This window comes from Crocuta crocuta, unplaced genomic scaffold (assembly GCF_008692635.1).
Source record: "Crocuta crocuta isolate KB4526 unplaced genomic scaffold, BGI_CrCroc_1.0 scaffold25, whole genome shotgun sequence".
NCBI classification, from domain to species: Eukaryota; Metazoa; Chordata; class Mammalia; order Carnivora; family Hyaenidae; genus Crocuta; species Crocuta crocuta.
The window spans coordinates 5807267-5823269 of NW_027532015.1; the positions used below are offsets into that span (position 1 = coordinate 5807267).

Here is a 16003-nt window from a genome sequence, read left to right on the forward strand (position 1 = left end):
CCTTAAAAAAACTAGAGAAAAACTAAAAAAAAAAAAAAAAAAAAAAAAAACAACAACAACAAAAAAAAACAACGTATTTTTCAGATGCACAATATAACAGAAGACCTCAAAGTGTCATTCACCCAGTAAGAGCTCAAAATTACTTATCATCTGACTATTTTGTTTTCTAAGACTTCATTTTTTTTTTTTAAGTAATCTCTATACCCAATGTGGTGGGGCTTGAACCCACACCCTGAGATAAGAAGTCACCTGCTCTACTGACTGAGGCAGCCAGGTGCCTCTCATCTGACTATTTCCAATTTCATAACACGTAATCACTACAATGTTTATAATGTATTCTCACAAAATATAACTGGTTGAAGAGATATAGTGTAAGGTGAAAAACCTGGCCCATGTGCTTCAGCAAGTTAAATACTTTATTTCATTGATTCTATAATACCATTCCAATAAGACCCACTATGGTTTCATGTGCTACCAAAAATGAAAATATGCTGTTTAGAGTTTTTATCACTTTCTTAAGTTCATCAATGAGTATTCACTTCTTATCGAAAAAGCTCTTTTAGATTTATTTAGACAGACATTTTTCATCATATATCACACTTAAGCATACGTGAAAAAATAAAATAATCTACATAAGATGGTTAAGTATTCTGAAAACATTCATATTCAAAATCTTGTAAATCACTTTTTGAAAATACTTAACATTCATGTTTTCCTGCATAATTTTGTCTTTTTCACCTTTTTTGTCTTGATAGACTGAGGGACTCCATTTACCCAGTCATGCCACTAAGAAAAACAACCAAGCTCCAGAGAAGGGTATGGGGAAAATCCTTCTCCTTTCATGTTTCCTTGAGAGGCTCAATAATGTCATTTAATTCTCTTCCCCCAAGGATTAGGCTTTTGTCAAATACACACATTTCTTTTGAAGTGGTGACAATATGGACCCTATGAACAAGTCCGGGTGTAGGCGGAAAAATTCGAAGGCCACCTGGCCAGCAATGATTGTAAGGAACCACCAATTTTAAGACATACTCTGATTTCCTCCTGATGTTGAAATGTGAAAAGAAATGTACATCTTCGATTTGGTGAAATACAGTGCCCTTCAAAGGCCTATAACTATTGTACTTCCTGCTTCGTCCATATTTTCTGACTATACCTCACCCTTCCCCATATATTTAGAGACAGAGACCTAATGTTACAATCTGTATTTGTAGCTTCTCCATCAGCTGACAATGGCGGCCAAGCCTGCAAGCAACCATCTAACCCAAGCTAAGCAAATCATTATTACTTTGGCTGAATAATTTGAAATCAGGATCAAGACATTCTAAACTGGCCTCATATGGAAAAGTGATGTAAATCAGGGGCCATTTTTTCCATGATATGCACTTAGGGGTAGAGACACCATGTGAATGAGAGAAAACAAAATGAAGAAGGTAAGTTCTAAGGGCTATCTATATGCTCTTTGAAGTTCCTCACTGTGTCATTCCTATCCTGAGATGTCAGCAAGATTTCCCTGTATCCTTATCATAAATTAATATATCCAGCTCCTTGTTATGACTTAAATGAGTTAGATATGTTTTTTGTGATATGCTAATAAAATATCCTAAATATTTCAACATCTAATATATAAATAAGAAAAGTACACAATTATACTAATCCTCCTCTGTTACATTTGAATGTGCAGTCTCTGATCATGTTGGAGTTCTACAGGATATTACTCTGTGCTACCTGTGGGCAGAAAGGGGTCATTACTTCCTGATTAAGACACATGCATGCTAGAGAGTGAGGAATAAACCTTGCACACTTTCATGGATTCACCACCTCCGTGGAGATTTTAGGGATTCAGAGTATGAGGCATGCTGGGACATGCCCAGTAAGGCAAAGGATAAGATACTGCAACTAAGAAAGAAGCCAGTACTTGACAGTCCTCTCTGGAGTGGGACCCAGAATATTCTGCTTTGGGAAATATTATTCCATTGCATTTATTGAGTGGCTTAGAAGGCCATAAGCTTTGATAGGGATCTAAAGTAAGAGAGAGATCTGTAGGAGAATTGAGCATCCCAGGGAAATAAAGATCACCTGGCCCAATTCTGTTGTAAACATGCTAATGAAAAGCTTCCCAGATAATACACTAATGTTATTTACTAGTGAGAGAGTCCTTATCTATGCGATACTTACAGAATTCTGCACCTGATCCATCTGGAATTGTTTATGATAGACAAATTTGGAGTCTATTTATTTATGGGACATGGCTCTCTGAAAACTGTCACATAACTATGTAATATAAAGATATAAAAATATTTAAAAATATAAACTCATTTCATTACCAAAATGTATAAGTGATGCATGCACAAAAGTTCCTTACATATTAGATTTGACCTAGCAACAACAGACTCATGAACAAGTAATCTTGATGGCAGGGACAGGAAATATGAATGGTTCCAATAGTTTGAGCTCTCTTTCACCCAGGCTTAGCTGTCTAACCTGTTAGTCGCAGAAACTTTATATAATACCATCCTATGGGGATTCCAGTCAGCCATTTGGCGGCAAGTTTATATCAATGGGTTTCTGTCAAGGAGGAGTAGTGATTGTCCTTACTAGAATTGACACTTACTTCAATTATGAGTTTGTTTTATCTTTCCTTGGTGCCTCTGTCAGCACCATGAGCTAAGGGAAGTTACATAAAATCTGATTTGCAAACATCAGATCCAACCTAACTTCCCCTTGGACAAAGGGTCACATACAGAGAGGAGTTAACTACTAAGAAAGGTCTGGGACTCAATGGTCCTAATATATATCACAGAAAGAATGGATAAGATTCCCGGTAAAGTGGAATGGCATATAAAAGCCTCAGCTAAGAAGCCAGCCTGAATATGATGCCCTGAAAACCTGACACAGTATCTTTCATGGCATAGTATATATGGACAGAACCAAAGGCTCACATAGTGCTATATCTGTGAAAGTGAATATATACAGGCCTGGGATTCAAAAATTGGAAGTATGATTGACCTCTCTCACCATTATTTCCAAAGGCCCATTTGCAATTATTAGTGTTCTCTGTCCCAACAGGTAATTTGCTAAATTGGAGAACCTAATTCCTAGGGATGAATGGCAGGGAATGTTTCCATCAGGGAACATGATATGATTAACAATAACCTAAATTATGATACATGTCTTCTTGCTTTGAGCTCCTCATCCTGATATACAAATAGGAAAAAAGGAACTAATACAATGGGGTGGAGGAAGAATTTACCCTGATTGTCATGAAGTACTAGGGTTTCTGCTGCATAATGAGGACAGGAAGAATTATGTCTGAATTTATCATGATACTATATTTTTAATGTTTATTCATTTTTGAGAGACAGAGAGCAATCTGGGGAGGGGCAGAGAGAGACACACACAGAATCTAAAGCCAGTTCTAGGCTCTGAGCTGTCAACAACAAGACCCCCAATGAGGGTCTTGAACCCATGAACCACGAGCTCATGACCTGAGTCGAAGTCAGCCGCTTAACCGACTGAGCCACCCAGGCGCCCCTGTTGAGATACTTCTTGGTGCTTCGACAGTGAATGATTACTCACAGCCTGAAAAGATTAAGGCAATCAAGGTCTTGTACCCATCAGGATTGAAGGTCTAGGTTACCCACCAGGCAACTAGAACAGCTGAAGCTTTGGCTGGAAGAATGGGAAATCTAGAATGAGTGGTAGAGGAGAGATGTCGAATACCAACTACGGCCTTAGGGTTGACTGTAGCAGTGGAGACCATAGGTTTCTTGTCATATGATGATTTAATCATTTGATTATTTTTAGAGCTTGTGGATACCACTTTAAGCCATTTAGAGCTATCACCTTCAAGAATGGATGAGAGAGTTCACGGAAGGGAGGCAATCATATTGGTTCAAGAGTAAATCACAGCAGGTAGTTCTTGTAGATTACCCATGCCCTAGGTGAGCAGTTCTCCATTGGGAGGGACTTGTGTCCCAAGTAGAGTTGCCCAGATAGAAGACAAGGTGCTATAAGGGCAAATACAAATTACAAAAGCAAGGCTTAATTCTCTATGGAAAATAAAGGATGAGACTCTTTCCTTCCCTTTTTCTTAGACATCACTTTAGAAAACTTGCAATTGCACGTTCTCTTTCTCTTTGAAATATATGTAAATCTTTTTAAAGGATGAATTTGGGGAGCCACTTAATATAAGATATATTTTTTCAAATAAAAATATCCTTCTAGGAATATCATAACTTTCAACACGCTTACCCTGAAGTGCTGTGCAGTTAGTTCTTTATTGTGGAGGGGAATAGGGTAGTGAGCTGTCTGTAAATCCTTCAGAGCTGCAGAAAGTTTAGTCTTATCTCTGAAACTAGCAATCACATTTCCAACAGCTTTAAAAATTGTTAGAGCCTGCTCTGTGAATCGGTAGCTCTCCTGTGAAGAGAAAGCAAAACAGCCAGCCTCACTTTTTTTTTTTATTTAAGTGTTATAATTAAGCTTACAAAAGTTTAGTTTCTGTTAATATGATAAACCTCTTTTATATGGTTGATTCAATAGTTATTTATGAAGGGCTTACTTGCTCAAGGCATTTTGCTAGAGGCTGTGATCTCAAAGATATAAAACAAGGGATATAATTCCCTTGTTTTAAGGGAATAAGAGACATGTACTTATAAGGTGGGCTTGCTGATCTTCCTTCTATTGTGCAGGAGGGAGAGGACTGGTGAGAGGAGCAGGGAGGAGGCTGTCACGGGGGAATTCTGCACCACCCCTGCCTAGAAAGGCAAGAATCCATGACTGAGCCTGCCTGGGCCACAGCAACATTAGCACGAAAGAGCTGCCCTTGAATTATCTTGCCGCTACCTTGGCCAAGAGAGTTATTGACTGACTGGCTGAGAGGCTCTCACCTCACTAATAAGAGGCTGTGCTACATGGAGATGGGTTGGGGGAGGGTATAAAACTGAATTGTGCACTGGGAATGTCCCATGCAAATTGATCCTCCAAAAGCAGAGGCCCACATATCTAAAGAGGATGCCTTTTAGAGGACATCTAAAACTGAGACAGGACCTCAGGGGAGAGGCTGGATCCATTTACCTCGTTTCTTCTTTCAGACACTATCAGAACAGAGGTGCAAGAGGCACCAAGAGGAGACCGAGGAAAGAGGAGATGAACAAGAATGACGGGACTTTCCATGGACCCGCTCTCCCTGAATCCCAGAGACAAACACTCCAAATTTCTTAGGCCAAGGAAGGGATACAAGGAGTATATGATTCCAGAATTTCAAGCTGTCATGGAAAGGACTGTACTGATCCTCTACATATTCCCAAGGACCAATCTACCTGAGATGTTGGGATTCCACAGAGCAGAAGTGAATGCAGTTGTTGGAGAAAAACTAAAATTATTTTATTTGCATTCCTACAGAGTATAGACTGTTTATTGTACATGTCATTTTGGAAGATTTCCTACAGAATGTACTTAACCATTTTATTTTTTTAAAATTTTTAATGTTTTGTTTATTTCTGAGAGAGAGAGAGAGAGAGGCAGTGTGAGCAGGGGAAGGTCAGAGAGAGAGGGAGAAACAGAAGCTGAAGCAGCCTCCAGGCTCTGAGCTGTCAGCACAGAGCCCAATGTGAGTCTCAAACCCACAAACTGTGAGATCATGACCTGAGTCAAAGTCAGATGCTTAACCAGCTGAGCACCCAGGTGCCCCTATACTTAACCATTTTAAAAGGTAAAACATGAGTAAGTTGAATAAAAAAATAGGAATATGATTTAGTTCCAAACCTTTGAAAATAAGGCACACACACACACACACACAAACACACACACACACATATCACAATTGCTTAAAATTTACCGGCTCAAAGTTGGGTAGCACGATATCTTCATCCCCAATGACAAAAGTCACCATGCTGCAGACATGTATGGAATGCCCTACGGGGGAGTATGCAGTGAAGAGCAGCATGTGTCTCCTAAAGAGAATGGAAAATATATGAGGACCCAGGGGTTCCTTGGCTGTAGTTGCCTCTGCTAGTCATTTGATGACAGCTCATGCTCAGATGAAGTCAGACATTAGTGAGAGTCGAATTCTTTAACACTGGTGGGATAAAGACTTTAGGATATTCACTCTGAAAGAATCATCAGAGATCATAGAATCTATTTTTCATTAATCATCTAAGACAAAATGTAGTTACGCTAAATGACAAACTTGCATATGCTGGAGATATCTCCCCTACGCTGCAGTCCCAAATGCAGGTGATTCCTCTTGATTTTTCACTAACAACAATAATTCACAGTGGTATAGGGCTTTGTATATTTCATAGTCACTTTCTCACACATGCATCATTTTATGTGTGTTGTTTGTGTCTTTCCTACCAGGGTTGTGGTGTCACTGAGGGCAGGGACATTCATTCCCACCCAGTTATTGAGTACTTAGAGAGTGTTCAAAACATACATGTTGATAGGTTAGGCGCTGTGGGGAAACAGTCCGGATATATATAAGGAGGTTCTTTATTAATTTCCTGTTCTTGGTTGTCTTCGCAGATTAGCACTCAGACAGAATAATGACTTCTGGGAGAATCTCTCTATGCCAGGGTTTTTAGGGTAGATGTGAGAAATATTGAAGTTTTAAAATTTATTATTTTCTAGGAAGACTGGATGCTTGCCATGCATTATGTTAGCATCTGATTTTGCTGCTTAGGTGTTGCTTTATTTTTTATAAGGGCCATCACTTTTCATTGATCACTTGGAGTTAACATGATTGATCTTGGGAAACAATAAAAATATTCACTTCATCTGAAATATGAGGTAATATTTTGAAATTTATTCATCAAAATCAAGAAAACTTTTTGATTATGCATATTTTCTTTAAAATGGAAAATATGATCTGCGAGCCAAGTTTATTTTAATTAAAAATAAAGCTATAGGTAAGATTAAAAACAAGGTAAAACTATAGACTGGTAGGAAAAAAATCTGTTTTTAAACAAAATCGTTCTTGCCAAGGAATATCAGATTCTGAAGGAAACAAAAAGGATTGCTTAATAAATTGATTTTTAAAAATGCTGATTAAAACCCTATTCTTTACCAAAGAAATTACCAATCTTTGGCAATCATGAGTCGTCCAAAAGGAGATTCAATGAACAGCCTTTCTTCAATATGTTTACTTAGAGTTATTTTTCTCAAGAATCATAATGATAGATCTGTTCCATATGAAATCACTTTTGGAAACAATATCCTAGATCCCATATTGTTTAATAATTAGGTAGCCAGCAGTTTACAACTCTTCAAAAACTCTTCATGTGGGAAAAACAAAGTCACTCCATACCCAACAGGCAGCCGGACCACTGTAGCCTTCGTAGCATATGTATGAATCTTCATAAGAAGATCTCGTGGCTTCAGAGATTTCCAAGCAAGGGATTCCACTGTAAGCAGTCCAGGCCCTACGTGGGGGCTGTCTTTTGTCAAAGCTAGGGAAGGAAGAAATATGGAAATTTGACTGTGAGACTATAGCTGGCCTTCACTTCACAACACTAGTAATGATAATAATAATATCAGGAATTAGAGGTGTTCTGAAAATATTCATAGAACCCAGAGAAATTATTCTGGGTAGATAGTTATTGGAAATAATACTGAAATGGGATTCAGGTGTTCCTCTCTGTCCTGTTTTCCTCCTCAGAATCATCCCCGTCACTTTTATTAGCTGTGGTAGAAATCACAATATCCCTCTAGATGCAATTTTAAAGGGGGAAAAACACATCTGGGAAATTAAGAGACTTTCCTAAGAAAGTGGCCAGGCAAAGTCGAAATATCCCATTGTTTACATTTTAACTTTGGATTCTTAGTGTTAATTATGTGTAGAAATAGCAAATCATTAACAAAAATTTAATTTTAGCATTAAGTGTTCATCTTAAAATGAATAAAGAATATTAGGCATTCTTCATTGGTAGCCAAGGCCAAAACACTTAAAGGTTAAAAAAAATTTCAGTGAAAAAAGTTAACACATAACATTGTATTAGTTTTAGATGTATAGCACAATGATTCGATACATGTATATACTGTGAAATGGTTACCATGAAAATTTAGTTAACAACCATCACCACACACAATTACAATTTTTTTTCTTGTAATGAGAACCTTTAAGATTCTCTCTGAGCAACTTTCAAATGTACCATATAGTATCATTAATTATAGTCACTCTACTGTATATTACATCTCCAGAACTAACCTGACTTTATATTTTTACCCTACTTCCAGATAATGCCCAAACTGAGGATTTAAGAACACAACATGACCTGAAACACCTGTACACACATAGAATTCCAATGGAATGCGTGAACCAGGGAAATGCTGGCAGTGCTTCGGGGGTCATTTTGAAATCTGTGGCCCTCAGCTGAAAGTGGGGCTAGCTGATAGAGTTAGTTTTTCTCCAGTCACATTCAGTCGATGCACATTCATTGGTGCTCTGATGCACCGCACATAAGATGCAGAGCTCATCCGCTGAATTCAACCAGTATTGAGATTTTGCCAAGACAGTAAGCTGAGAGGGTAAGAAGAGCAATGATGCTGAGGTGTGTCCATGGCTACAATTACAACAGCAGGCCATGCAAACTGGGAGATGAGAGAAATAAGGACATGAGGAGACAGATGAATAGAGAAAAGTGGGAAGGTCAGTGGATGGTATTCCCATTGGAGTCAAAGGATTGTAGAAGCAGGGGTTCTAGAAATAGTGAACTGGAGCGTTAGGGCGTGTAGTCAGAGTGTGAAATGGAGATGCTTGAGGGAATGTAGTTATTGGCAGGTAAGTTTTCAAGTATAATGATGAAAACCAAGGCCAGGGTGGGATGGAGGAAAACACCTTCATTATTGTCAAATCAAAGAAAAAGTGCATGTTTTTCCATGGATTTTGAAAGACTCAAGAATGATGATATGCAGAGATGGAAGGGAAAACAGAATGGCCAGGCATGCTGAAGATGTGAGCATAGGACCACGGCAAGGCGAGGATCAGGAGCTAAGAGTGAGCATAACCATGACGCCTGAGGAGGAAGACAATCCTAGGAGGTGGTGTAAGGGTGACTCTCTTAGAGACTCCGGAGAGGAAATAGTCTCCTTCACCCAGAGCCTAAAAATCTTGGATTTCTCCTGGACTGAATGAAAGTGAGCTGGGATTTCAGACTATGACTTTCTCAAAGCCCGCTTACCTCCTGATTCTCCCCATCGTACCAAGGCAGAAAAGCAAACCAGCAGTTCAATAGGTTTCAGACTATCCACAAATAGATAGTAGGACACACGCTCATCTGAGAACTGCAAGAAATCGGACAAATCATTGAATTTAATATTAGTCTATTAACGGTGCATGTTCCACTTCTAATAATTATACCTAATATTTATAGAGAACCTACTGTGCTCTAGACACCACAAAAGTGTTTTCCAGCTTTAATGATAATGTAGAAAATCACAGTGGGTAAATGTTGACAATAGTCTATGGAAGCTGGGTCCATAGGACCTGCGTGAGATTGGCTGGCCTATCAGAGGGGGTCAAAGCTCTTCTCCATGAGTGAAGAAAAGGGATAGGCTTTTCCCAGAAATAACAAATGGAAGAGACTGGCTGAGCAATGCTCAGAAAATATAGGTCTCTGAAAAATAGGCCACAAAGTAACCTTGACAGAGAATGGAGATGTCTAATGGGGATGTCTTAAGGTATTTTATAGGATGGCATGTGATATAAACCCTTTCTTCCTTTTGTTTACAAGATCTTTAGAAATATAGTCAACGCACACTAATGAACCAGATTGGAATTTTGAGTAAAACCAGAACTTCTCTTAAGGACAGCCACGTAAGGGTTATATGAACATGATAGTCAATCCGTCATATATGGGCACCATTAATATCCATAATCATGGATGAAGAAACTGAAACACAAAGAGAGTAAGTAACTTTCCAAAGGTCACAGTAGTTGCAAATAGCAAAACTGAGATTCAAAAGTAGATCTCTCTATTTGTCAGCTCTAAGGTTGGTCTTTGAGACTACTGCACTTTTATTGCCTCTTAAATTCTTGGTGCTTCCACATAATTTTGATTGATGGTATATGGTATATGTGTTAAACCAATTTGTTAATATACATTAAAAGTTTTCATATTATTTTACAACAATATATAAACAATTAAAATATGAAAGAAAAGTCTCTAGTGGTACTGTGAAAAATGCAAGCTTGTTACTTAATCAAGAATGACAAGATTTCTGAATGCTTGATACAATGTAACCATGTTTTAAATGATCATTTCCCTCAATATCTTTCAACAGTTAGCATTTGACATCAATTTTATTTGTTTCTTTTTAGCTGCAACATGTTGGTGATAAAGACAGATGTTTCTAATATTCACTATCCACAATTAGGAAAGAACCTTGGATTTGCCAGCCCGGTGTGCATGCCAGAGTAAGAATTTCTGCAAAGAGCTCATTTGCTGTCATTTTTGAGGGTCTGCGAATTTGGGGACAGGGTGGGCATGGAGTCCACACAGAGGTACTCTCCTCTGGTGTCAGCACGGGGTACCTTTGGGAGCTCCTACCCCACCTACATGCTGAGCACCAATGGGACATCTATGGAATGTGCTGGGAGAGATCTCAGGTTCAGCCGGCAGTACCTGTGGCCATTAAAATCAGGAANTTGCTGTCATTTTTGAGGGTCTGCGAATTTGGGGACAAGGCGGGCATGGAGTCCACACAGAGGTACTCTCCTCTGGTGTCGGCACGGGGCACCTTTGGGAGCTCCTACCCCACCTACATGCTGAGCACCAATGGGACATCTATGGAATGTGCTGGGAGAGATCTCAGGTTCAGCCGGCAGTACCTGTGGCCATTAAAATCAGGAACGCGTGGCCCCAGCCCACAACCCCTCCTTCCTCCCATGCCATCCTAAAGGCTGTTAAGTTTGAATTCCAATGCCATCCAAGGAAAAGTTATTGTTTCTTCATACAATTGATGTTAAAAGAAATTCAGGGGAATAAAAAGACTTGTATTGTAGGGTTTGCTATCATCTTATTTTGCCAAGGTGAGACTTGAAAAGGAAAAAAAATCTACACTTATCATCAGTCTGTAAAATCAGTTGGCCATTTTACTGCACAGATACACATGTGTACTGGGAGGGTGATGTATAACAAAAATTCATAACCCAAGTGCCTTTAGTGACAGTAGTGACAGCAACATTGATTCTCACTTGCTGTTAACAGGGATTCTTCTAAGTGTTTGACACACATCCTCTCAATTTTTTTTCCCAACGCTACAATATAGAGCTCTTACTGCAATCATTTTATAGGAAAGGAAACTGAGGCAAAATGGACTTAACTTACTCAGAGTCCCACTCCAGTGAAACCTGGATTCAAAGCCAGGCAGTCTGGTTTCAGGATGCCAATATGGGGTACCTTGTGAGAGAGGTGTACTCATGACAAGGTCCTAGGCTTCACATCAGGCAAACCTTATTCTCATGATCCTTGTGACACAAGTTTGGTGGTCTTTGGGCAATTCACTCACCTTAACCTGCCTCAGTTTCCTTTCCTGAAAAATGATGACAATAATATTCCTTTCATAGGATTTGCTATGGGGAGTTAATGCAATAAAAAACCTCATTTAGGGCCGGCAACAGAGTAGGTACCTATAAATGACTTTCATTTTATTACTGCCAACAATAAATATGGAGATATATCGAAGTACCTGTAAACTGTATGTTATTCTCACATCATATTCTGAGTTCACTTATTCCCAACTAGCGGTTTTGTTATCTTCATTAACTCAAAGCATTCCTCTGGGTGTTTACATAGATAAACTCCAAAGCTAGATTGACCAGTTCTCCTCCAATCTTCCTCCCCAACCCTCCCAACCGAGGCACTACTACAGACTTGATTCTTGCTTTTGGAACAGACAACCAGCTACAAAGCACTTCTTGAGAAATGCTCAAAAGGTTTCCTCTGCTGGCATTCTCATCTAGTACAAATGCAATGGGAAAAGCCATCTCCAAGACTTCTTTTTTCCTCCAACTTTGTGTACTGCTCCTGGAGATGTGGCCTTATTGCTAGGGGCTTGAACAGCCCCATACATATAAGCAACATAAGAGTTTCAGTTAAATTTAGTTTCCCAAAATATGTTTCATAGTTTTCCCTAAAATTCCAGTCCGTGTGAGATGTGTTAATCAATTCACTCAATAATCTTTTATTGAGTTCCTACCTTATACTAGGACCAATATTGCAATAGTAAACAAAAGGACAGAGTCCTTTTCCTTAAGATGTTACATTAAATGGGTGGGTAAGTAGAGGGACACAGAGAAACAATCAGGCAGTTGGGATAGAGAAGGGTAAGTATAGATTATACAGAGTGCATACAGTCAGGGTACTTGACTTAGACTCTGTGGCCAGGGAAGGAGATCTCACAGAGTCAAGGACATTCATGCTGTTCTGAATGACTTCTAGCATTAGCCTGATGAAGGCAATAAAGATGAAAGGAAATGAACTCCAGGTAGAGGGAAGAACATGGGCAAAAACAGCAGAAATAATAGTAAAAATGTGCTTTTGTTTTAGGAATAGCATGTAATTCAATAAACAGTAATTTATTTTTTTAATGTTTTATTTATTTGAGAGAGAGAGAGAGCAGGGGAGGGTCAGAGAGAGAGGGAGATACAGAATCTGAATCAGGCTCCAGGCTCTGAGCTGGCTGTCAGCACAGAGCACGATGCAGGGCTCAAACCCACGAACCATGAGTTCATGACCTGAGCTGAAGTTGGACGCTTAACCGACTGAGCCACCCAGGTGCCCCTCAATAAACAGTAATTTAAATCAAATATAGTGAATTTGTTTGTGATTCATTTATTCACAAATCAAACATTTTAAATGTGAATCTACATAATAACACAGTTCAGGATTAAACATAATCAGATGAATCATACTTGGAGATATGAGGTAGGAGAATTTTGCTTATTTTCTGGATAAGAGATTAGTAGAAAACTCTAAGAATTGATTTCATTAATATAATTCATAATTTTAGAAATGCTTGGTAGATTTGAAGCTGTTTCTCACTAGCATGATTTAATTATAAATTTACATATGAGAAGGAAAAGAGATCATAATATATTTACCTTGAATTCTGTTTTTTGAAAGTTAAAGCAATATGAACTTGGTTTGTGAAAAATACATATATTCCTGAAAAACATTTATAACAGGTTACTGTCATCATATGCAACAGACTAGTACATGTTAAGTTTCCTAGGATCAAATAATTAGAGGGGCTGGGGGTGTAGAAAGTAGAAAGAGGTTGGTAAATGTGTACAAACATTCAGTTATAAGATAAATAAGGTCTGAGGATCTAAGGTACAACATAGTGACTAAGCTTTAAAAAATTTTTTTGTTTTTATTTATTTTGAGACAGACAGACACAGTGCAAGGCGGGAAGGGTGGTGAGGGAGAGAATCCCAAGCAGGCTCCCCGCTGGAGCTGATACTGGGCTCAAATTCACAAAACTGTGAGATCATGACCTGAGCCCAAACCAAGTCTGATGCTTAACCGACTGAGCCACCCAGGCACCCCATATGGTGACTAAATTTGACAATACTGGATTGTGTTACTGAAATTTGCTAAGAGAGTAGAACTCCAATGTTCCTACCCTCTCCCCCCAAATTGGTAAATGTGTGAGGTGTTGGATGTGTGAACTCAATGGGAAGAGTCTTTCACCATGTAGATTTGTATCAATTCATCACCATGTACATTTTAAATATCTTATAATTTTATATATCATTTATATGTCAATAAAGCTGGGAAAATTCATAACTGTATTGAATTAGTTGTCTTAAAGAGACAAAAATGATCTCTCTCAGTGCATAAACTGTCTTCATCTTAATCAATAAATAAATCTCAGAGGATGACCTGAAACTGGCCTGAGATTTGGCTTTTAATGTTTTATGTGGACAGTCAACCCATCTATCTTTCTTTGTAACAGTTCCACTTGCTATTATATCAATGCCAGACCAATGTTGGTTTAACTCTTTTAAATGATAGCTAAAAATTGATGGCTTATACATCACCACATTTAATACACACCAAAAGTTTATACTTACTGAAAGCATACACAGAAGTCTTCAAAATTTAACCATATTTCTTTAGTAACATTATTATTTATTGTTGCAAGCTCCTCCTGTGATTTTTCCTGTGTTGCTGTTGTCTGGCTGACTAAATCTTTTTCCAAACTAAGTCCTTCACCTTGATGAGCTGTGTCATTCAATCCAACTTCTGTTAGTTCTTCTGTGCAGAGCAGAAGACAAAAACATCAACTGCACCTATCTTGCTAATTATTAAGTTACTGAGGTACAGGAAGTTATAGAGGGAATTTGCATATGAATGTCTGTTTTCGAAAGCAAAAACCATTCCCTGAGACAATCATTTACATGCAAGCCTCAGATTTGGGGACATTCATGCAGAGACACATTTTTATACACTCAGGGGAATTTAATCCTAACTTATATACATAGCAGAGTGTTCAGAACTTTGAAATCACTTTCATAAAGTTGTATGCATATTTTTCACAGATTATGAAGCTATAACAAAATCAGTTAGTTTATATATTTAAAATCTACTATAGGCAGACATGTTTGTATAAGGGGACGGCTCACGCAACAGAAGAAAGGACAACCTGAGAAGCCATTGCAATAAACGTACTTCAGTAAGTCATTTAATGGCTCCTCACAGTCAATCATTCTGTATCTTGTTTTATGTCTATCAAGTAATGTCATAAAGTTCTTACAGACTTCTTGACTCAAAGTGTTAGCTATGCACATGCCACTAATGCTTTTTTAGATTTGAGGATTGGCCAAGTCTTTTTGGAGGCCCTGAGGAATAGGCAATGGTTTCAGCACTTTGATCATCACATGCATGTATTAAAACACATGAACTGTATTCATGGGCCCTTAATCAGATCATCTCTTATTTTGACTTTAAGCATGAGGTTAACAAGTGAGATCATCTGAATTGTCTAGCCCAGAGTAGATTAGACTCAGCACATCAGAGGAGACACTGGAGACAGGCTGCCAAGAGCCAGAAAAGCTGTCAAGAAACAGAGATCCCTTTGTGCTTTGATGGTTTTCAAAGTCATGAGAAGATTATGAATTTACCTTTTCCAGGTATAACTTGTGAAATAATATTGCCCTGTGAATTGAAAGGAACACATTAAGAAACCATTTTTAAATTCAACAAAACATGTTAGCTATCTAAAGCACCAATGCTTTTAAAAGAGTTAATACTGTCTTTAAATATTAAAGGAACAGGGGCTACTGGGCGGCTCAGTCAGTTGAGTGTCAAACTTCAGCTCAGGTCATGATCACATGGCTTGTGAGTTCAAGCCCCGCTTTGGGCTCTGTGCTGACAGCTCAGAGCCTAGAGCCTGCTTCAGATTCTGTGTCTTCCCCTTTCTCTCCCCTTCTCATGATCATGCTCTGTCTCTCAATGATAAATAAACTTTGAATAATTTTTAAATATTAAAGAAACAGATTTTTGCAATAGTTACTAAGACATGGCAAAGCATAAACTTTGTTTTCAAACTTAGAGTTCAAAGATGTGAATTTAATTAAATAATTGCCTAAAGGTTTAAGTTTGTGACATTAAAACAAAGAATACGTGAGTTTATTAAATGATTGAATCTTATAAGTTAAATTATTTTTTAATGCTTTATTTATTTCTGAGAGAGAGAGATAGCAAGAGCAGGGGAGGGTCAGAGAGAGAGACACACACACAGAATCCAAAACAGGCTCCAGACTCTGAGCTAACTGTCAACACAGAGCCCAATGCGGGGCTCGAATCCACGAGCCATGAGATCATGACCTGAGTTAAGTCAGACGCTTAACCGACTGAGCGACCCAGGCACCCCTTATAATATAAGTTAAATTAAAACAATAATATCCTTAACTAGTTATTCTACTTGGTATGAAGCACCTGCCATTACTACAGATTGAATATAATGACATTATGATCTGCAAGGAATAAATATA

The 16003-nt window shown here is 38.4% G+C and overlaps 1 protein-coding gene across 1 annotated transcript in view; it reads right to left on the reverse strand.

The window, feature by feature from the left end:
- ADGB (androglobin) overlaps positions 1-16003 on the reverse strand; it is a 149790-nt gene that overhangs the window by 50767 nt on the left and 83020 nt on the right. The window contains exons 14-20 of the mRNA XM_077776069.1: positions 15131-15164; positions 14081-14264; positions 13106-13169; positions 9183-9285; positions 7310-7451; positions 5843-5957; positions 4255-4422 (exon numbers count right to left, since the gene is read on the reverse strand). Of these exons, the coding sequence (XP_077632195.1) occupies positions 4255-4422; positions 5843-5957; positions 7310-7451; positions 9183-9285; positions 13106-13169; positions 14081-14264; positions 15131-15164 (810 nt within the window). The remainder of the gene's footprint in view (positions 1-4254; positions 4423-5842; positions 5958-7309; positions 7452-9182; positions 9286-13105; positions 13170-14080; positions 14265-15130; positions 15165-16003) is intronic.